The sequence below is a fragment of the Salvelinus namaycush genome, chromosome 14 (assembly GCF_016432855.1).
Source record: "Salvelinus namaycush isolate Seneca chromosome 14, SaNama_1.0, whole genome shotgun sequence".
Lineage (NCBI taxonomy): Eukaryota > Metazoa > Chordata > Actinopteri > Salmoniformes > Salmonidae > Salvelinus > Salvelinus namaycush.
In genome coordinates, this window is record NC_052320.1 from 28,989,166 (window position 1) to 29,013,079 (window position 23,914).

The following is a 23,914-nucleotide window of genomic DNA, read 5'->3' on the forward strand; positions in this document are numbered from 1 at the left end:
TGTGAAGCATTTATTTTGGCTGCAATTATTGAGGCTGGTAACTCTAATTAACTTATCCTCTTCCTTTCCTGTGGCGGTCCTCATGAGAGACAGTTTCATCATAGCGTTTGATGGTTTTTGCAACTGCACTTGAAGAAATTTTAAAGGGATAGGCGTCCCGTCAACGGGACAGTTGTAAATCATGCAGCGCCGTGTGTCACAATCGCAGATTTTAGAGAAACAACAAATGTCGTTACATATAAGTGTCTTATTTTGGCTGAAAGCTTAAATTCTTGTTAATATATCTGCACTGTCCAATTTACAGTAGCTATTACTGCGAAAAATGCCATGCTATTGTTTGAGGAGAGCTCCTAACAACAAAACACTTTTTTCACAGCGATAGGTTTGATAAATTCACCTCTGAAGGTGAAATGTGTACTTACATTCTGAAATCTTGCTCTGATTTATCATCCAAAGGGTCCCAGAGATAACATGAAGTGTTGTTTTGTTAGATAAAGTACTTTTTCATATCCTAAACAGGTCCATATAGCATGCATGATCGATTTTGTATTTCCACTCGTTCAATTTGCAAAGAAAGGAATCTGTGAAAATCTAACCCTAAACGTTGTTTCAACGAGTCAAATTATGTTCGTATTTATTCCTCAGAGATCATAGGACGTAACCAGAACGTTACCACTATATAATTAGGAGTGTAATATATCCTATAGGACAAGAAATTTGGTCAGAGAGTGACGCCTTCATGCCTCGCAGATGACGCGGGCGGTCTTCACTTGATTGACTGTAACTTTGTCAAATAAGCACCAATCGGGGTCAAACAATCTAGCTAGCTAGATAGCCAATGAGCTGGGCTTTACGGGAGGAAATCCCGTATCTGTCACACAATTTTGCTGCTAACCTTGTGCAACAGCACGCCTTTTCCTTTTGGACAAAGATGGCAAGAATATGGAGAGTTATGAAGTTATGAAAACTGGATGTTTTGCAAATGTTGAACTTACAATATGGCTACTAATACTGGAAAAGCTAAATCAAAGGACAGGTACACAGATTTGATGATATTCTTGCAGAAAAATGTAATGTCAATGTAAGTGCGTCCTTCACGATTTGCCCAAATGTACCTGGGTGACTTCACACTAAATGTCATGTAGCTTGCTCATTCTTCAAGTTATCAGTCTGAAACTTTGCACATACACTGCTGCCCTCTTGTGGACACCAGAGTGATGGCTAGATTTGGGACCTTTCTGTTGCATTTCAAAGATGGTGGTAGAGAAAAAATTATATAAAACTGTTGTCTTTTTCTTTGTATTTTCTTCTACCAGATCTATTGTGTTGTATTCTCCTACATTCAATTCACATTTCCACAAACATCAAAGTGTTTCCTTTCAAATGGTATCAAGAATATGCATATCCTTGCTTCAGGGCCTGAGCTACAGGCAGTTAGATTTGGGTATGTCATTTAGGCGAAAATTTTAAAAAGGGGGCCTATCCTACATTAAAAGTTCTTGATATTTTCCTGGATTGACTGACCTTCATGTCGTAAAGTAATGATGGACTGTTGTTTCTCTTTGCTTATTTCAGCTGTTCTTGCCATAATATGGACTTGGTCTTTTACCAAATAGGACTATCTTCTGTATACCACCCCTACCTTGTCACAACAGAACTGATTGGCTCAAACACATTAAGAAGGAAAGACATTCCACAAATTCACTTATAACAAGGCACACCTGTTAACTGAAATGCATTCTAGGTGACTACCTCATGAAGTTGATTGAGAGAATGCTAAGAGTGTGCAAAGTTGTCATTAAGGCAAAGGGTGGCTACTTTGAAGGATCTCAAATTTAAAATATATTTTCATCTGTTTTACACTTTTTTGGTTACTACCCGATTCCATATGTGTTATTTCATAGTTCTGATGTCTTCACTATTATTCCACAATGTAGAACGTAGTTAAACTAAAGAAAAACCCTGGAATGAGTAGGTGTGTCCAAACTTTTGACTGCTACTGTATATATTTTTTACTTCCTCTTCCTTTCCTTCTTCTCCTCTTCTTCCACCTCCCCAGTGTGTCTAAACAACACGTTTGGTTACGACTGCAGCCTGACGTGTGACGACTGTTCCAACGGTGGCGTGTGTGACATGGAGGAGGGCCACTGTGACTGTCCTGATGGGTGGACAGGTGTTGTCTGCAACCAGAGTGAGTGAAGCCATGCAGAGAAAACAAAACATCAAAACATCAACAGGGTTTAAACCCTCAAAGTCACAGGTGATGCTGATTACCTGAGAATGTATTTACTAGGAACTAAACGAAAGCAAACCAGTGTAAACATGGAGGGGACTGCAAAACATTTCCTTTGCAAAAATTTTGCTACAGTTTGTTGTGTTACTAGTCATCTAAGTTCTAACCAGATGTTTCTCTATCTATTGCTGGGTGAAGCTATACAAGTGGCCTACCTTATGTTTAAATGGAATTTCACATTCTGTCAGACATAATCATCCTACAGAAAATTCCTTATTTTGATGATGTATCTACTGTATATAGCTTTGTTGAGAGAAATAACGCCCTACCTCTGTCTCTGCTTCTCTCACCCTCTCTCGCTCTCTCTCTCCTTCCTTTTGCCCAGCTTGTCCAGAGGGCACCTTTGGCAGGAACTGCTCCTTCAGCTGTAAGTGTAAGAATGGTGCCACCTGTGACCCTGTGAACGGGCACTGCCGCTGCCCGCCTGGCATCAGCGGGGACATGTGCCAGGATGGTGAGTTGGCACAGATTCATGTTATCATGCAGCACTGGATCAATATAGCATTGCATTCTCTCAAAAATGTACAATTTATTTAGCTTGCAATTGAACCAATGGAATTGTCCTAAAAGTGCAAATCTTAATATTGGTGCACATTATAATATGTTGTACTTTCTACTCTTGCCTCTGTGTCTCTGTGCTCTGTAGGCTGTCCTAAGGGCCTGTATGGGAAACTTTGCAATAAGAAGTGTAACTGTGCCAATAACGGGCGCTGCCATCGTACCTATGGAGCCTGCCTGTGTGATCCTGGGCTCTACGGGCGCTTCTGTCATCTAAGTGAGTGGAATGATGTCTCGTTGCCTCTCTACCTCTACCTGTAGTTTCTTTCGCTCTATTTCCTTTATGTCAGTGGTTCCCAAACACTTTTCACCCCCTTCTGTCATAGGGGAACATCCCACGCTATTTCTATGGGCACAAGCACTGTCCACGACGGTTCTCACCCCTCTTGTTGGAGGAGAGAACATTTTGCAGGTTTATATCTTATTTCCTGCAATTCTACATATGTTTTGCCATGGTGTGGATAGTTTTTGTTTGTTGCCATTTCAAAGAAAATTTCCTGCAATTATATGCATTTTGATATGGGGTGGAGAGAACATTTTGTGGTTTTAAAGCTAATTTCCCACAATTCTATACATTTTGCCATGTCTTATATGTGTTCATGTGACACTGTATCTGAGTGGCTCAAACATTAGAAAATTTTCTCCCTGAATGTCAAAACCAATGGGCAAAAACACCTAGCTAAAAAACGTTATCTGACCTCGGCTAGTTGATCTGGACATTTCTGACAAGTTATAAATAGCTCTCTAAGGTCTGCAGTGACTGACGTGACAAAAGGACAAATGATGATGCGCTACCCAATTTAGAAATTGCACCTTGTGCATTCTACTATTACAACTTTCAAGAGTAAGTTGAAAGTCAGACTGAGTTCCTTAAAAACCCAGCATTCCCCACAGTTTGGGAACCACTGCTTTATGTAATTCTTTCACTCCCTGTAGCCATTTCTCTGATTGCCAGGACCAGTGATTACCTCAAGGAAGGACTCATTCCTGGTACATCTGGATCTTACTGTGAAATGGGGCTGTTCGGCCAGTAGGATTGCTGATCTAGGATCAGGTCCCCTCTGTTGTGATCAATATGATCTAAAAGGCAAAACTGATCCTAAATCAGAACACCAACTCTAAGATGCTTTATTTGATTTGAGTTATTTGGATCCCCATTATCCGACGTCAATGGTGAGAGCTAGTCTTACTGGGGTCCAACACACAACAGAAAATACATTACAGACAAAAGACTTTACAATTTACATACATTTAAAAACATTAACATGTTGTGTGTGTGCATCTATCAGTTACACATACATGTCAGTACATACACACAACAAGTAGGTCACATGGGGGAGAGGCGTTGTGTCGTGAGGTGTTGCTTTATTTGTTTTTTTCAAACCACGTTTGCTGTTCACTTGCGCTATATGAAATGGAGTTCCATGCACTCATGAACCCGTATAATACTGTTAGTTTCCTTGAATTTGTTCTGGACCTGGGGATGGTGAAAAGACCCCTGGTGGCATGTCTGGTGGGGTAAGTGTGTGTGTTAATGCTGTGTGTAAGTTGACTATGCAAACAATTTGGACAAACATTAATGTTTATTATGAATACAAGAAGTGATTGTCAGTCTTTCCTCAACTCTTAGCCAAGAGAGACTGGCATGCATAGTATTAATATTAGCCTTCTGATTACAATGAAGAGCAAGACGTGCTCATATTGTCCATATGACTGGACAATAATCAAGATAAGATTAAACCCATATTTATGAATAAGGGCCTCGGACCCCTCTTCCCCTGCACTACCATGTAAACAGTTGGGCAGTGTGTACCCTATCAGGCCTGCAGTCGTGTTTAACGCTTGGTGTGCTGTCTCTCCCCAGCGTGTCCTAAGTGGGCGTACGGCCCTGGCTGCTCGGAGGAGTGCCAGTGTGTCCAACAGAACACCCTAGAGTGCCACCGCAACCATGGCTCCTGTGTCTGCAAACCAGGCTACCAGGGCAAGAACTGCCAGGAGGGTCAGTGGTCCAGAAGATGTTCTGCACACACACACACACACAAGCGTACCCAGACACAAGCATACACACGAATGCACATGCACACATAAACACACACACGCATTCACATATACATATAGCTATGTACATGCACGCACACACACACAGACACACAAACAAACAAAACACACATACGTCAATGGAATGGTTCTATCTGGCTTGATCTCGGTCCAGGAAATGGGCCCTAAATGTGTAACCAGTACCTTTAACCCACTTTTGCTCCTCTCCTCTAGAGTGTAATAGAGGATACTATGGCCTGGCCTGCAAGAGGACATGTCAGTGTCCATCTGGGGTACCCTGTGATCATGTGACAGGGGAGTGTCTGAGCCAGTGCCCACCTGGCTTCCATGGGGACAACTGTGACCTAGGTGGGTACAGTGCATGGCATACCAACCCAGACCAATGCAGAATAGTACTTTGTTGTCCATGCATTGGAAATGTGTATTTCTTGTTTCTTCTAACTCCCTCAGGCGAGACAACATAAAAAGCTTGGAGACATGCACACAGACACACACACACTCACTCGCACATGCACACATGCACAGTATGGCATCTAAGTCTATTGCACTCATTCTCTGCCATGGCTAGATTCCAAAGCGACTGGTTTCATGTTTGTTTTTGCTAGTTTTCTCATGGTGTTTCTCATGGACTCACGGTCTTTCATACACACAGTAGTTGCAGCTGTTTATGAGCTTGTCTTCTTTTAGATGTGGTACTCAACACTGGTCTTCTGTTTTCCCCTCTCTTGCGGTTTGTGCTGAGCAGTTACACAATAATCAACAAGAGACGGATGGGGTGTCTCCAACTCTGGTACTGGAGAGCTACAGGCCTGGGTGTGCAGGGTTTGGTTCTAACCCAATTCCAACAGACCTGCTTCACCTAGGGCCCTATAAAATCTGTGTTCCGGACAGAATCACGGAATCCAGACAATAAAACTAAATTCAACAATATTAAAAAATGTATTCAAATCAACTAGTAGAAAATCAACTAAATGTATTGAACTTATTAGAAAATGCATGAATTTGCCCAAGTTATTCATAAGAGAAGAACAAAATGTGTAACAGTATAACTTTAAACCGTCCCCTCGCCCCGACACGGGCGCGAACCAGGGACCCTCTGCACACATCAACAACGGTCGCCCACGAAGCATCGTTACCCATCGCTCCACAAAGGCCACGGCCCCAGAGCAAGGGGCAACACTACATCTAGGTTTCAGAGCAAGTGACGTAACTGATTGAAACGCTACTAGCGCGTACCCGCTAACTAGCTAGCCATTTCACATCCGTTACACTCACCCCCCTTTCAACCTCCTCCTTTTCCGCAGCAACCAGTGATCCGGGTCAACAGCATCAATGTAACAGTATAACTTTAAACCGTCCCCTCGCCCCGACACGGGCGCGAACCAGGGACCCTCTGCACACATCAACAACGGTCGCCCACGAAGCATCGTTACCCATCGCTCCACAAAGGCCACGGCCCTTGCAGAGCAAGGGGCAACACTACATCTAGGTTTCAGAGCAAGTGACGTAACTGATTGAAACGCTACTAGCGCGTACCCGCTAACTAGCTAGCCATTTCACATCCGTAACAAATGCATCAGTGATTTGTATTTTCCTGCAACTTTCTGAAACGGCACGTGTGTGTGTGTGTGTGTGTGTGCGCATATGTGTAGCCGTTAGCGATGATGCTAATGATAACCTTCTTCTGGTAGAGATGGAAAGGCTCTCCCAAAAACCTTCTCCATTAAATATTAACTACAAAGTAACCTATGCCTACCTGGTATATCATAATTATTTGCATCAATCCAGTGGCCATTTGTTTTGCAAACTCTGCGATCACATGAGCACTACAGAGACATTGCTAACCAAACAAAGGTATCTTGCTGGTGCGCACTTGCATTTCTTCTATTTTTCTAAGACCTCAAAAGTGGTCTCCTGATGTGGTTTAAAGCTCCAATGCAGCCGTTTTCATCTCCATGTCAAATCATTTTTGGGTAACAATTAAGTACCTTGTTGTGAATTGTTTTCAATTAAAATTGTCAAAAAGAAACACAAATAGCTTCATAGCGAAGGGCAATTTCTCAAGTAAGACTTTTGCTAAGACTGTCTGGGAGTGATCTGAAAATTTGCTGTTATTGGTGGAGGTTTGGAACTCTTTCTTATTGGTCTATTTAACTAATTTACTGCATGGTGATGTCACCATGGAAGGCCAAAACTCCATCCCACAAAAACAAACTGAAATTTCAGGCAGTCTTTTCAAACCGCTCTATAAAATAAAATATAAAACGCAGGTATATCACATTTTTGACTGCACTCATTTTTGTGGACTTTTGTGGACATCATTTATTTAGTTTTTCTGTAAAAAAAGTGGGATTTTGAGAGTGTATACCTGAAAGAATTCAAATAAAAACAAAACGGAATCAGGCAAACAATTTTAAAAAATGTATAGGGTACTATTCACCTAATCAAGGTCCAGACTGAAGAATTACCTGTACTAGCTGCACGTCAGAACCTTGATTATTTGAAACATGTGTTAGTGCTGGAGTGGAACAAAAGCCTGTACACCCTGTAGCTCCCCAAGGACAGGAGTTGGAGACCCCTGTATTGGAGTCATTAGGTCTGAGCAGATGTGCTCATTATGGGGTGACATTTTGACAATGGAAAAAAGCAGAGCTCACAGCACCCCCACACCAACTGACGTACCCCGGTCTCCCCTACTGGGTTGTGGGTGGGTGGCTACACTGACAAGCAGCTGTGTGAATGTGTGGGGCTATGGTTCTTGACCTCGGATGCCTCCAAGGGTGATGGTCTGGGAACCGGGGCTGTCCGTTGAGTCTGCTTCCTCCATCCATCCTTCAATCGTTTTACTTATCCCTCTGTTTTTCCCACAATGGTGTCTGGCTAATAGGATGGTCATTGTGTAATGAATGTACTCAAACTCTGTGGGAGAATAAGGTGACGTGTGTGTGTGTGCGTGAATGCGTGTTTACATACATGCATGCTTGCATCCATGAAGTGTGTGTGTTTGTGAAGATGCACTTACTGCATAAGTGAGTTCCTATATTGGTGTTTTGTGTCTGCGTGTGTATGTAGCTATGCATGCGTGTGTGTGTCTATGTGTGTCCGTTTATGTGTGTGGGTCAATAACAGACAGAAACAACCAGAATAGTTTAATTGAAACACCAAGCTGGCGGTGAGTTTCTTGTCATCTGGAAGCCATTAAGCGATCAGACACTTGCATCTCCAATCAATTAGAAATATCGGGGAGCGAGGGGAATCGTGCTGGCCTACCTCCTCTAATTTCCCTCTGTTTATCTGCATCTCTCTTAATGGTATGTTTTTCAACTTTCCCCTCCATTTTAATTTGGATACTCTGGGCACTCTGGAGGGGAAGGATACCCTCAATCTGTAAATGAGTACAGGGTCTCAGAGAAAGTTGCCAGAGGGGATGGCTACTGTTTTACGGGCTCCTAACCAATTGCGCTATTCTGTGTATTTTTTGGGGCCATTGTCTCTTATGACCGAAAAGAGCTTCTGGACATCAGAACAGCGATTACTCACCTCAGGCTGGACAAGTATTTTTTCTTCAATGACTCGGAGGCGAAAGATTTACGGCTCCTCCCGGACCAGGCCCAAATCCCTGTCATTCGCATGAAGAGGAGACACCGATACAGGATTCGCAGATCCGGGTGCTTGGTGAGAATTTGTCGGCGAGTGGATAATCCGCCTTTACCATCCGTCCTACTGGCAAACATGCAATCACTGGAGAATAAACTGGATGAGCTCCGTTCGAGAATATCCTACCAAAGGGACATTAAAAACTGTAATATCTTCCGGGATTCATCCGATGGCATTAAGGAGTACTGTATACCACTTCAGTCACCGGCTTAATCAATAAGTGCATTGATGACGTCATCCCCGCAGTGACTCTACGTACATATCCCAACCAGATGCTGTAGATTACAAGCAACATCCGCACTGAGCTAAAGTCTACAGCTGCCGCTTTCAAAGAGGGGGACACTGTTATAAGAAATCCCGCTATGCCCTTCGTCAAACCATCAAACAGGCAAAGTGTCAATACAGGACTAAGATTGAATCCTGCTACACCGGCTTTGACGCTTGTCGGAAATGGCAGGGCTTGCCAACTATTACGGATTATATAGGTAAACCCAGCCTCGAGCTGCCCAGTGACGCAAGACTACCAGACGAGCTAAATGACTTCTATGCTCGCTTCGAGCAACACTGGACCATGCATGAGATCACCAGCTGTTCTGTACAACTTTGTGATCACGTCTCTCTGTAGCCGATGTAAGACCTTTAAACAAGTCGACATTCACAAGGCCGCAGGGCCAGACAAATTATCAGGATGCATACTCAGAGCATACAACTGTCTTCACTGACATTTTCAACCTCTGCCTGACTGAGTCTGTAATACCTACATGTGTAAAGCAGACCACTATAGTCCCTGTGCCCAAGAACACCAAGGTAACCACCCTAAATGACTACCAACCTGTAGCATTCACGTCTGTAGCCATGAAGTGCTTTAAAAGACTGGTCATGGCTCACATCAACACCGTCATCCCAGAAACCCTAGACCCACAACAAATTGCATACTGCCCCAACAGAGCCACAGATGACGCAATCATAATCTTCCCACCTGGACAAAAGGAACACCAACTTGAGAATACTGTTCGTTGACTACAGCTCAGCGTTCAACACCATAGTGCCCTAAAGCTTATCACCAAGCTAAGGAACCTGAGACTATACACCTCCCTCTGCAACTGGATCCTGGTCTTCCTGACGGGCTGCCCCCAGGAGGTAAGGGTAGGTAACAGCACATCTGCCATGCTGATTCTCAACACGGGGGCCTTTCAGGGGTATGTGCTTTTTACCCTCCTGTACTCCCTGTTCACCCACGACTGCATGGCCATGCATGACACCAACACCATCATTAAGTTTGCAGTCGACACAATGGCGGTAGGCCTGATCACCGACAACGATGAGACAGCCTATAAGGAGGAGGTCAGAGACCTGGCAGTGTGGTGCCAGGACAACAACCTATTCCTCAACGTGAGCAAGACAAAGGAGCTGATCGTGGACTACAGGAAAAGGAGTGCCGAGCACACCCCCATTCAAATCGACTGGGCTGTAGTGGAACAGATTGAGAGCTTCAAGTTCCTTGCTGACCACATCACTATCAAACTATTATGGTCCAAACACACCAAGATAGTTGTGAAGAAGGCACATCAACGCCTATTCCCCATCAGGAGACTGAAAAGATGTGGCATGGGCACTCAGATCCTTAAAAAGTTCTACAGCTGCACCATCGAGAGCATCCTGACTGGTCGCATCACCACTTGGTATGGCAACTGCTCGGCATCCAACCATAAGGCACTACAAAGGGTAATGCGTACAGCCCAGTACATCACTGGGGCCAAGCTTGCTGCCATCCAGTACCTCTATACCAGACGATGTCAGAGGAAGGTCCTAAAAAAAAAGAAGACTCCAGCTAACGAGAAGTGGTACCGGAGCGCCAAGTCTAGGTCCAAAAGGCTCCTTAACAGCTTCTACCCCCAAGCCAAATGGCTACCCGACCATATGCATTGACCACCTATTTTACAGTGCCGTTACTCACTGTTTATTATCTATGTATAGTCACTTTAATCAATCAAATGTATTTCAATCAAATGTATTTATGAAGCCCTTTTAACACCAGCCAATGTCACAAAGTGCTATACAGAAACCCAGCCTAAAACCCCAAACAGCAAGCAATGCAGATGTAACCCTACCTACATGTACATATTACTTAAATTACCTCGACTAACCTGTACCCCCGCAAATTGACTCGGTACCGGTATCCCCTGTACATAGCCTTGTTGTTATTATTATTTGCTATATATATATTTTAATAATAAAAAAAATTAATATAAAATTACTTTCAAAAAAACTCTGCATTGTTGGTTTTAAGGGCTTGCAAGTAAACATTTCACGGTAAGGTTGTATTCTGAGCATGTGAGAAATAACATTTGATTTGAGTCTCTTAATCTCTGGCTCTCTTCCTGTCTCTTTGTCTCTTTGTCTCTTTACCTCTTTGTCTCTCTCTCTCTCTCTGCTGTAACGAGTGTGAATACTTTCTGAAGCCACTGTATACAGTGCCTTTGGAATGTATTCAGACCCCTTCCCTTCAATTTTTCAACATTTTATGTTACAGCCTTGTTCTACAATGGATTAAATTAAACATTTTCTCAGAAATCTACACACAATACCCCATAATGACAAAGCGAAAACAGGTTTTTATATTTTTTGCAAATTTATTAAAACAAAAAAACAGAAATACCTTATTTACATAAGTATTCATACCCTTTGCTATGAGACTCAAAATTGTGTTCAGGTGCATCCTTTTTCCATTGATCAGCCTTGAGATGTTTCTACAACTTGAATGGAGTCCACCTGTTTTAAATTCAATTGATTGAACATTATTTGGAAAGGTACACACCTGTCAATATAAGGTCCCACAGTTGACAGTGCATATCAGAGCAAAAACAAAGAAATTGTCTGTAGAGCTCCAAGACAGGATTATGTCGAGGAACAGATCTGGGGAAGGGTACCAAAACAAACATGTTTTGCAGCATTGACTGTCCCAAAGAACACCATGGTCTCCATCATTCTTAAATGGAGAAGTTTGGAACCACCAAGACTCTTCCTAGAGCTGGCCGCCCGGCCAAACTGAGCAATCGGGTGAAAGGGGCCTTGGTCAGGGAGGTGACCAAGAACCCGATTGTCACTCTGATAGAGCTCTAAAGTTCCTCTGTGGAGATGGGATAATCTTTCAGAAGGACGACCATCTCTGCAGCACTCCACCAATCAAGCCTTTATGGTAGAGTGGCCAGACGGAAGCCACTCCTCAGTAAAAGGAACATGACAGCCTGCTTGGAGTTTGCCAAAAGGCACCTAAAGACTCTCAGACCATGAGAAACAAGATTCTCTGGTCTGATGAAACCAAGATTGAACTCTTTGGCCAGAATGCCAAGCTTCACGTCTGGAGGAAACCTGGCAACATCCCTACAGTGAAGCACGTGGTGGCAGCATCATGCTGTGGGGATGTTGTTCAGTGGCAGGGACTGGGAGACTAGTTAGGATAGAGACAAAGATGAACAGAGCAAAGTACAGAGAGATCCTTGATGAAGACCTGCTCCAGAGTGCTCAGAACTTCAGACTGGGGCGAAGGTTCACCTTCCAACAGGACAACGGCCCTAAACAGACAGCCAAGGCAATGCAGGAGTGGCTTCGGGAACAAGTCTCTAAATGTCCTTGAGTGGCCCAGCCAGAGCCTGGACTTGAACCCGATCGAACATCTCTGGAGAGACCTGAAAATAGCTGTGCAGCGACGCTCCCCATCCAACCTGACAGAGCTTGAGAGGATCTGCAGAGAAGAATGGGAGAAACTCCCCAAATACACGTGTACCAAGGTTGTAGAGTCATACCCAAGAAGACTTGTGGCTGTAATCGCTGCCAAAGGTGCTTCAACAAAGTACTGAGTAAAGGGTCTGAATACTTATGTGAATGTGATATAATTATTATTTTTTTTTTTACCTATTTGGTAAAAGACCAAGTCCATATTATGGCAAGAACAGCTAAAATAATGAAAGAGAAACGGCAGTCCATCATTACTTTAAGACTTAAAGAGCAGTCAATGTGGACAATTTCAAAAACTTTGAAAGTTTCTTCAAGTGCAGTCGCAAAAACCGTCAATCGCTATGATGAAACTGTCTCTCATTAGGACCGCCACAGGAAACGAAGACCCATCGTTACCTCTGCTGCAGAGGATAAGTTCATTAGAGTTACCAATCTCAGAAATTGCAGCCCAAATAAATCCATCACAGTGTTCAAGTAACAGACACATCTCAACATCAACTGTTCAGAGGAGACTGCGTGAATCAGTCCTTCATTGTTGAATTGCTGCAAAGAAACCACTCCTAAAGGACACCAATAATAAGAAGAGACTAGCTTGGGCAAAGAAACACGAGCAAAAGACTCCAGGCTGTGTAAGGGCTATTTGACCAAGAAGGAGAGTGATGTAGTACTGCATCAGATGACCTGGCCTCCACAATCACCCAACCTTAACCCAATTGAGATGGTTTGAGATGAGTTGGACCGCAGAGTAATGGAAAAGCAGCCAACAAGTGCTCAGCATATGTGGGAACTCCTTCAAGACTGTTGGAAAAGCATTCCAGGTGATTCTAGTTGAGAGAATGCCAAGAGTGTGCAAAGCTGTCATCAAGGCAAAGGGTGGCAACTAAAATATATTTTGATTATTTTAAAACTTTTTTGGTTACTACATGATTCCATATGTGTTTTTTCATAGTGTTGATGTCTTCAATATTATTCTACAATGTAGAAAATAGTAAAAATAAAGAAAAACCCTTGAATGAGTAGGTGTGTCCAAATTTTTGACTGGTACTGTATATCTCCATCCCTTTCTCTCTTTCTCTCACTCTCTCTCTGTACACCCCCATCACTCTCTATCCCTCCCTCTCCCTGGCATTTATCGATTCAATACATTTTACTGGTGCGTACACATCCCTGGTTTCCCATACAAATCAACATTAGCAGATGGGGAATTGCTGGACATTCTGTACTAGATACAGTGCCTTGCAAAAGTATTCAACCCCCTTGGCGTTTGTCCTATTTTGTTGCATTACAACCTGTAATTTAATTTCATGTAATGGACATACACAAAATTGTCCAAATTGGAGAAGTGAAATGAAAAAGATTACTTTCAAAAAATTCTAAAACATTTAAAACGAAAATGTGGTGCTTGCATGTGTATTCACCCCCTTTGCTATGAAGCTCCTAAATAAGATCTAGTGCAACCAATTACATTCAGAAGTCATATAATTAGTTGAATAAAGTCCACATGTGTGGAATCTAAGTGTCACATGATCTGTCACATGATCTCAGTATATATACACCTGTTCTGAAAGGCCCCAAAGTCTGCAAACCCACTAAGCAAGGGGCACCACCAAGCAAGCGACACTATGAAGACCAAGGAGCTCTCCAATCAGGTCAGGGACAAAGTTGTGGAGAAGTACAGATTAGGGTTGGGTTATAAATAAATATCAGAAGTTTTGAACATCCCACGGGGCACCATTAAATCCATTATTAAAAAATGGAAAGAATATGGCACCACAACAAACCTGCCAAGAGAGGGCCACCCACCAAAACTCACAGACCAGACAAGGAGGGCATTAATCAGAGAGGCAACAAAGAGACCAAAGATAACCCTGAAGGAGTTGCAAAGCTCCACAGCAGAGACTGGAGTTTCTGTCCATAGGACCACTTTAAGCCGTACACTCCACAGAGCTGGGCTTTACGGAAGAGTGTCCAGAAAAAAATAAGCAAACATGTTTGGTGTTCACCAAAAGGCATGTGGGAGACTCCTCAAACATATGGAAAAAGGCACTCTGGTCAGATGAGACGCAAATTGAGCTTTTTGGCCATCAAGGAAAACGCTATGTCTGGCGCAAACGCAACACCTCTCATCACCCCGAGAACACCATCCCCACAGTGAAGCATGGTGGTGGCAGCATCATGCTGTGGGGATGTTTTTCATTGGCAGGGACTGGGAAACTGGTCAGAATTGAAGAAATGATGGATGGTGCTAAATACAGGGAAATTCTTGAGGGAAACCTGTTTCAGTCTTCCAGAGATTTGAGAGTGGGACGGAGATTCATCTTCCAGTAGGACAATGACCCTAAGCATACTGCTAAAGCAACACTCAAATGGTTTAAGGGGAAACTTTTAAATGTCTTGGAATGGCCTAGTCAAAGCACAGACCTCAATCCAATTGAGAATCTGTGGTATGACTTAAAGATTGCTGTACACCAGTGGAACCCATCCAACTTGAAGGAGCTGGAGCAGTTTTGCCTTGAAGAATGGGCAAAAATCCCAGTGGCTAGATGTGCCAAGTTTATAGAGACATACCCCAAGTGACTTGCAGCTGTAATTGCTGCAAAAGGTGACTCTACAAAGTATTGACTTTGGGGGGTGAATAGTTATGCACGCTCAAGTTCTCCGTTTTTTTGTCATATTTCTTGTTTGTTTCACAATAAAAAATATTTTGCATCTTCAAAGTGGTAGGCATGTTGTGTAAATCAAATGATACAAACCCCCCAAAAATCAATTTTAATTTCAGGTTGTAAGGCAACAAAATAGGAAAAATGCCAAGGGGGGTGAATACTTTCGCAAGCCACTCTAGATCCACCATTCACATGCCAAGGGGGATATCAGACAAACTTGACAAAGGAAACGCATATGCTATCCAACACCCATCCACATATATTTCCTACATATTAATCTAATCAAACATATTCATCCAAATTCAGTTCAATTGAGGGTAGCCAAACAGTTGTGTAAACATAAAATAGTATAGTGTGTTTTTCGTCTGTATATCATCATACTATCTGTCAATAAATCATAAATGTGTGTGTCTTCTTTCACAGACTGTCCAGAGGGTTACTACGGGGCTGGATGTAACCAATCGTGCCACTGTTCTGGCTCCCCGTGTGACAACATGACAGGACAGTGTCACTGTCTTGCAGGGATGAAGGGACAGCACTGTGAAACTGGTAAGGATGGGGGGCAACATGCTAATAGGGCATGTCGTGTAGGGCCATGGGGGAAGAGGAACTTGGGTGGAGGGTGCAAGGGGTTCCAATCAATAAATCAAATATGTTTTCTCTTTTTTCTTTACGTGTACTGCACAAACATCAGGAAGGAAAAGGCAGGACTCTATCATAAAAACATGAGATTGTATTATCTACTTCAAATTCAAATCATGACGTTTAGGCCGTCAATGCCATGGCCTTCAACAGATGCTAGGAAAATATCCAAAGACATTTGTCTGGCACTAGGTAGGTAGAATATTAACTGTACAAAAAATAAAGCTGTCACTGAATAAAAAAACTCAACCTCCCAAGGCGTTTGAAAAACAAGGAAAACTGTAGGTAGAGGAACCAGTCCTCCTAGAACCGGAGCCCGTCCTCTTCTGGCTGGCCAGGCATAATGACAAATCCCATAGGAATATCCTCCTGGCATACTGGCATGGAAAAATCCCTGTGCCGCAGTATCGGCCACGGTCTGTCCTCTTTAAAAGCTCTCTTCAATTCAACATGGGCTGGCCAGAGCAGTACGTGTGTTATATTCAACAATGTGATGGCACACATCTCTCTTCAACTGCTAACCATAGTAAAACAACCCAGAAAACATGTTGTGATTGCATCTTTAATGTTTTTCCATTCTGGTCCGTTTGAAATTCTCCTGGACATTGTTGGGAATACGAGCTCCTTGGAAGAGGTGATGGAATTGAGCCTGGCAGTTTTAGAGAAGAGAGAGTACTTAAAGGCCCAGTGCAGTCAGAAACGTGATTTTCCTGTGTTTTATATATATTTCCACGCTATGAAGTTGGAATAATACTGTGACATTTTGAAAATGATAATACCCTTTTAGTGTAAGAGCTGTTTGAAAAGACTGCCTTCAATTTCAACTCGTTTTGATGGGAGGGAGTTTTGGCCTTCCATGGTGACATCACCCTGCGGTAAATTTGTTGATAGGCTAATAAGAAAGAGTTCTAAACCTCTCTGCCAATTACAGCTAATTTAATTTTTTTCTCTCCCCACTCAAACCACTCCTAGACAGTCCTAGCAAAATTCTTTATTGAAAAATAGTTTTTTCCAATTTGGGACACAGCACTTTATGAAATTAGATTTTCAAATAATCCATATGAGAATCATTCTTTAGTCATGGAACACTGGTTAGAATAATAATGCTGAGTAGTACTAGCCCCATATGAAGAATATAACATTTCATTCACAAGGACAGCTTTGGAGTCTTTTTTATCTCTAACTTTCTTTCTCTCTGTCCCTCTCTCTCCCCTCATGTCTGTTAGAGTGTGAGGAGGGTCGTTGGGGTGTGGGCTGCTCAGGCTCCTGTCCCCACTGTCAGAACAGGGGAGTGTGTGACAAACACAATGGAGTGTGTTGCTGTCAACCTGGATACATGGGCACCTTGTGTCAGAGCGGTGAGAGAAAGACACACACACACACACACACACACACACACACACACACACACACACACACACACACACACACACACACACACACACACACACACACACACACACTAGTCACCAGTCCTCAGACTAAGTATAATTGACCACACTATCTCTCTTTCGTAGCCTGCCCGGTGGGTAGATTTGGCCTGGGTTGTCGGCTACGTTGTTTGTGTGATAACGGTGGGCGCTGCCACCCGGTGACGGGCAACTGTGCCTGTCCTGTAGGATGGACTGGACCCAGCTGCAGCAGAGGTAAGTAAGGATGATTGATTGTGTGACCCACAATCCTCACTGGAGTACTTTATGGTCTGCACTACCACGTAGACCTGGGTTCAAATACAATACTATTTGAAATCTTGGCTTAATTCCCTGGCTCAACGGAACCAATAGAAGAGTTGCAAAATTGCAAAACCTCGCCCATCTTGCGCTCCAGGCAGATTAAAGTAGTTGAACCCAGGTCTGCTGCCACCACAGCTTGTAATAATAGTTATAATAACATTGTAGTTCATTAGTTGGTTCCTTCTTTGATCATGACTGTTTTAGTGAAAAGGTGTGGGATAAATATGAGATATATGACTTATGGGGGTCATGACCTTGTGTTGACCTCTGACCACTGTCTCCATGGCAGCATGTGATGCCGGGCGCTGGGGGGCGGACTGTGCTAACATGTGTGAGTGCCCGGGCAGCGATGGCAGCTGTGACCTCATCACGGGGCAATGTCACTGTGAGGCGGGCTACACGGGACCCCGCTGCCAACAGAGTAAACACTTACAGTATATATCCTTGTGTATGCTTGTGCACATTCATGTGTGTGTGTCGATTTGTGTGTAACTGTACATACACTAGCTGGATTGGGGACAATGCCTTAACAAAGTCACTAGAAGGGGAAAGTGTTTTAGTTTCTCTCTGAGCTCTCTCTCTCTCTGTCCTGGCACTGCCACAGAGTGCCCAGAAGGCTCCTTTGGCATAGGCTGCAGACACAGGTGCCAATGTGCCAATGAGGCAGCCTGTGAGCATGTTAGTGGAGCCTGCACCTGCCTCACTGGTTGGACCGGCACATACTGTGAAAAATGTAAGTGTGTGTTTGCGTGTGTTGGATAACTAATTTGAGTATCTGAGCATGCCCACATGATATGTTGAGGTGTGTAAGGTCGTAATTAATTGACTTACCTGTATAAATAAAGGTGACATTTAAAAAAGTGTGTGTGTGTGTATGTATGTATGTATGTGTGTGTGTGTGTATGTGTGTGTGTGTGTGTGTGTGTGTGTGTGTGTGTGTATGTGTGTGTGTGTGTGTGTGTGTGTGTGTGTGTGTGTGTGTGTGTGTGTGTGTGTGTGTGTGTGTGTGTGTGTGTGTGTGTGTGAAGCATGTCCCGATGGCTTCCATGGGCTGGAGTGTCAGCAGCAGTGTCAGTGTTCTAACGGGGGCCGATGTGACCACCTGACGGGTGCCTGCCACTGTCCAGACGGCTGGGTCGGACCACAATGCAACATCAGTGAGTCCCATTGGCCTAGATCCTCTATGCAAATTCCATCCTGCCCACCCATGCACCCATCCATCCATACACATACAGAACACGCGGCAGGTAGCCTAGCAGTTAAGAGCGTTGGGTCTGTAACCAAAAAGTCACTGGTTAAAATCCCTGAGCCGACTAGGTGCCCTTGAGCAAGGCACTTCACCCGAATTGCTCCTGTAAGTTGCTCTGGAGGAGAGCTTCTGCTAAATGACTAAAATGTAAATGTTTAACACACTAGACAAAAGCACACAAAGGAATTATGTCAGTAAACATATGAGATCTGTTCTATTGCATTATAGTTTACTTAAGATACTTTCAATAGTTCAACTCCGCACCGTAATCAGATTGTTTTAATTTCTCCAATAATTAAATGTTCCACTAACATCACATTAAGAGTTGTTTGTGTGAGAAAATGTTATGGAACACCCATTTAATAGAGATTCTCTGGTACTTTTGTATACATTTTAGCCAGTAGTTCTGAAAGTAATGCTCACGAGACAAAAGTGGTCCCCAAAAATGTATTACTACGTCACATATGTGCAGATATGTTCACTGTCATTGCTCCTCTTTCGCTCTGCTGTGTGTGGATCTTGCTATGTGTCACTCAAATGGCAAGTGGCTGAAGCTCATTGGCTAGAACTCGAATTTCTAGGGGGCTGGCCCGCGTGGGGGAAAATGTAGGGAAAATGACAGTCGCTTTCAGACTAGGGATGTTGTGGCTAATTGAGGTAAGACAACAATTTCATAGATTATGCATGTATGAACCACACATTGACACATCCAGCCCCAAGCGGGAGGTTTAAAAAAGACTTAGTAGTCGCCAAAGTACCGGAGCAGGTCTTTAACAGCTTGAATAGAACCAAACATGCATCAAACCAATATCCATGGGATTTCTTTAGCCACCAGATAAAAGAAAAGAGAAACAAAAAAACTGGTGGCAGTAGATTTAAGGAAGTGGTAATGACGTGTCTGGTGAATACCCCTCATGTTCCCCGCTTGCATGTGTGTGGGCTCCCGAGTGGCGCAGCGGTCTAAGGCACTGCATCTCAGTGTTAGAGGTGACGCTACAGATCCTGGTTTGATCCCAGGCTGTATCACAACCGGCTGTGATCGGGAGTCCCATAGGGCGGCGCACAATTGGCCCAGCGTCATCTGGGTTAGGGAAGAGTTTTGCCGGGGTAGGCTGTCGTTGTAAAATAAGAATTTGTTCTTAACTGACTTGCCAAGTTAAATAAAGGTTGAATAAAAATAAATAAATGTGGCATTGCATAACCCCCTGGATCAACATAGTCATTTTTCAGTTCTGACTGGTAATGGGGTGCCAGGAGGGCCATACTTAGTGAATTGGAGGCCCAAGGTATAGGCCAGTCTGAGGCCCCTGCCTAGAGCCGACTCTAGCCTTTTGGGGGCCCTTAGTAAGATTTGGTTGTCTAATGGTAAGTCTGAGGAGGGCCCACAAAGAATGTGCCTGTGTGTGTGCGTGTGTGTGTACCTGTGTGTGTGCGCCTGCCTGTGTGTGTGTTTGTGTGCCAGCGCCTGTGTGTGTGTGCGTGTGTGTGTGTTGTGTGGAGAGCCGAGCATGGCACACAACTGTCACAACACCCTTTGTATCTGTATACAGTTACAGTATGTTATGGCTGTTTTCTAACTTTCTGTGCCCTGTTCCTGTGGTAGCATGCCAGGCAGGGTGGTTTGGCCGTGGGTGTGAACACACCTGTGAATGCCGTAATAATGCCACCTGTGACCCTGTGAGTGGGCAGTGCCAGTGTACGCCAGGGTGGATCGGCCCCAGCTGTGAGAAAGGTACTGTGTGTGTGTGTGTGTGTGTGTGTGTGTGTGTGTGTGTGTGTGTGTGTGTGTGTGTGTGTGTGTGTGTGTGTGTGTGTGTGTGTGTGTGTGTGTGTGTGTGTGTGTGTGTGGTATAAAAATAAAATAATATTAACTGCCAGTTAAGTCCCAATTCAAGTAACAGAGTTGACCGTAACAGGATTGACATTGCATCTTAAATCAGCCGTAAATCCCCTTGTGACAGGAGGGGTGTAAGCGTGTTGTGTGCTACAGGAAGGGACATGCAAGCTTAACATTTTTATTATTTTTTTATGTTCTATCCTGTCTATCTATGGGTAACAGGGTTGACGTGTTATGCTTGATGCACTGTTTTCCACCATAAAACCCCAGAAAATTGCCAAAAAAGCAGAACTAGCTCACCTGTTTTTACACTATGAGTTTACTGTTATGTTTTCAATGTTTCTTTTGAAGAATAAAAAAAAAAAAAAGGAATAGTTTCACCATATTAAACGAGAGTTCCGTTTTTATAACAGGGTTGGTCTTAAAATGAGATGGAAATGAATCACTTATCACATGAAAATAAATTATATTCTTCATGTAACGGATGTGAAATGGCTAGCTAGTTAGCGGTGGTGCTCGCTGATAGCGTTTCAATCGGTTACGTCACTCGCTTTGAGACCTTGAAGTAGTGGTTCCCCTTGCTCTGCAAGGACTGCGGATTTTGTGGAGCGATGGGTAACGACGCTTCGTGGGTGACTGTTGTTGATGTGTGCAGAGGGTCCCTGGTTCGTGCCTGGGTCAGGGCGAGGGGACGGTCTAAAGTTATACTGTTACATTCAGAAATGACTTTTTCAAAGCAACAAAAATAACTACGGCTTTACAATGATGGGGAATACTTGGCAAAAGTTTGGTGTTAAGTGAGTTAGTCTTCCTAGAAGTTGTGAGAATTTTGGCACTTTAGCAAGTCTTGATTCATATTCAAAATCTGATATATTGGATTTTCCATGTGGTGTTTGTTAAAAAGGCACTTCATTTAATATAACAGGCTTTTAAAATTCCATTCTGGTGGACAATTTCTACTTAAAATATCAATATCAATATCAATGTGTGCCTGCGTAACAGAGAATGTATTATTTTGCCTACAAAATTGGAAAGTACATTTGAAAAGCATGCTATATTTAGCTGCTATTCAAGCCTCCACATCTGTACATTTCCTTGAAGAAATAATGAACGTCCTTGATGATAAGTAATGGTAACATTCCCTCCCTTTCCAAAGACTATACATACAGGACAGTGGCTGCACCCTGATTCTCTACCCTTCTCCCTAATGTGTGCAGTCATTCCCTCCCCATAAAGGGTTGAAATAGAACAGACTATACATACAATACAGTGGCTGCACTTTGATTATCTTCCCTGTCCCCTGAAGTGTGCACTCAACTTTTTCACTCTACTTCATGGATCAAAATGGAATGGACTTGTGTATGTTTGAAATATGGTGGAATCTAGCTTCTGTTTACAGCGATGTGTATCTTTCTTTCAGAATGTGTAGAAGGCTTTTATGGACAAGACTGCCATCATCACTGCCTGTGTCACAACGGAGGGGTGTGTGATCAGTTCTCTGGGCGCTGCTCGTGCTCCAGCGGATGGACTGGGGCAGCCTGCGAACTGGGTAAGTGGTGGATCAACTTCCAGGACCAAATTGGGAAGAAGGGGGGTTGGGAGAGTTCCAATGCACTTAGGCCCTCTACAACAGTTAACGGGATATTGCGAGATTCTGGCATTTAAGTCCTTTGTTCTACTTACCTAAAGTCAGATGAAATCGTGGATACCATTTGTATGTCTGCGTTCCGTATGAAGGAAGTTAGCGGTTTGCGTTTGCGCAATTACTGAAAGTCTACAGGGACGGTAAATGCCAGAATCTCACAGTATCCCTATAATGCAGTAGCAGATAACGTTATAACTTGTCATAATGCAATAACTTTTTAACAGGGTAATGTAATAAGTTGTCAGATAATGTAGGCTAATAAACATGTCGAACAGATAATGTGATCTTTTTCACACTGTAATAAGTTGGTGTGCTATCCTGTGGTTAATTACATTATTAGGTGAGTAACAACTTTTTGGATGAATAATTCACTTCGAACGGATCATGTGATATTCCAAAATCACTGTCGTTAAGATTTATATCATTTATTTTCAGGGTGATTCGCTGATCAGTCCACTATATGTGCTGGCTAGACCGAGTTACAACTATGTATACCATGCAGACACCATATAATAAGTCCTTAATAGATGACTTCAACCTCCTGTATGTGCCCCTCCCCCTCCCATTGTACTGTATCTCAGCACATTTTCGAACAATGGCTGCAATAAGTGGTTCTTCCAATCACAAAAGGTTGTGGTAGTGTAGATGTGAGCCATCAAAGGTCAATTCACAGTTCTTACCTGAGCACTTACAGTGCATTCGGAAAGTATTCAGACTCCTTCCCTTTTTCCACAATTTGTTACGTGATATTTCCTTTTTTAACATTTTAATACATTTGAAAAATGGTATGCATAGGTGTCCGAGCTGTGTGCTAGTAGTTTAAAACAGACACCTCGGTGCATTCAGCATGTAAACCTTTTTTATTATGTATTGAATGGCTTCCGAATAGCAAGTCAGCTGGTGTGATATACAAATACATTTCCTGTAAGTAGGCTTTACATAACAAGGGAAGTGGGTTATGGAGGAAGCAAAAGAGAGAAACCATATCATTTGTTGTGTCATTTCTTACCAACGGGCTGTGGGAAAAAATTTAAACTACCGACTGCCTACAGAATAAAACAAGTATTGGCACTGAGAATGTTGATGCCAAACCATGCAGGTCTGTGACATGAAATAGTCTAACACCTCACAACTTGAGAGGAGCAAACTGCTCCAGATAAAACATGCTCTTACCAGGATCTAATCTTCTCATTCTCCTCTTAATCTTTAATGTTGGCATTCAACCCCCGTGTTTGACCATAGAAGTTGCTTAGATGTGTACCAGTACAGCTCTCTCATCATTGCCTCTTGTGTGTGACGTCTTCTTTCAAAACTCAATGTTTTCGAGAGAGAAGCTACATTACGGCCAGATTGGTCACAAAGATCAGTTTATGCAGTTATACAGAATAAAGAATCTAATACATGGAACATCTTCCTCCTCAAGGCAGCTGAATCAACGACCTTGTCCTCCTGGAGTTCTTTTGTTACATGGGGACTTGTTCACTTCTTCATGAGCCCAGATTGCAGAGGGGTCATCTGCATAGAAAAGCTCAAGGAGCAAAGTGAAACTGTATCATTTGTGGTATACCCAACACAGGTGTGGAGGGTCACCTGCTTGTGAGAATCACCAAAGTGAACTGCCTGGATTTCACTGGTGTATTTACACAAGTAGTTCTCTCAGAGGCGCAACTTTGGTTTTAGAAGTGTGGGGGGGGGGGGGGGGGGGGGTAATTATTATAATTTGTTTTACCCAGTCGGATAAACACTCCAAACAGCCTACCCGACTGCTCGGAGGCGTCTGCATGGTCCTAAAGTACACCTGTTTCAATATGCTTTGTGTTGTAGTCACGACAAACAAAGAT

General features: G+C 43.2%; 1 protein-coding gene across 1 annotated transcript in view; it reads left to right on the forward strand.

Annotated features, from left to right (window-relative positions):
• The window catches only part of LOC120058686 (multiple epidermal growth factor-like domains protein 6), a 67,494-nt gene that overhangs the window by 15,511 nt on the left and 28,069 nt on the right, over window positions 1-23,914 (forward strand). The window contains exons 10-21 of the mRNA XM_039007430.1: window positions 2,060-2,191; window positions 2,619-2,747; window positions 2,940-3,068; window positions 4,716-4,850; window positions 5,123-5,257; window positions 15,391-15,516; window positions 16,836-16,967; window positions 17,127-17,255; window positions 17,632-17,763; window positions 17,947-18,075; window positions 20,195-20,323; window positions 21,849-21,977. Coding sequence (XP_038863358.1) covers window positions 2,060-2,191; window positions 2,619-2,747; window positions 2,940-3,068; window positions 4,716-4,850; window positions 5,123-5,257; window positions 15,391-15,516; window positions 16,836-16,967; window positions 17,127-17,255; window positions 17,632-17,763; window positions 17,947-18,075; window positions 20,195-20,323; window positions 21,849-21,977 — 1,566 coding nt within the window. The remainder of the gene's footprint in view (window positions 1-2,059; window positions 2,192-2,618; window positions 2,748-2,939; window positions 3,069-4,715; window positions 4,851-5,122; window positions 5,258-15,390; window positions 15,517-16,835; window positions 16,968-17,126; window positions 17,256-17,631; window positions 17,764-17,946; window positions 18,076-20,194; window positions 20,324-21,848; window positions 21,978-23,914) is intronic.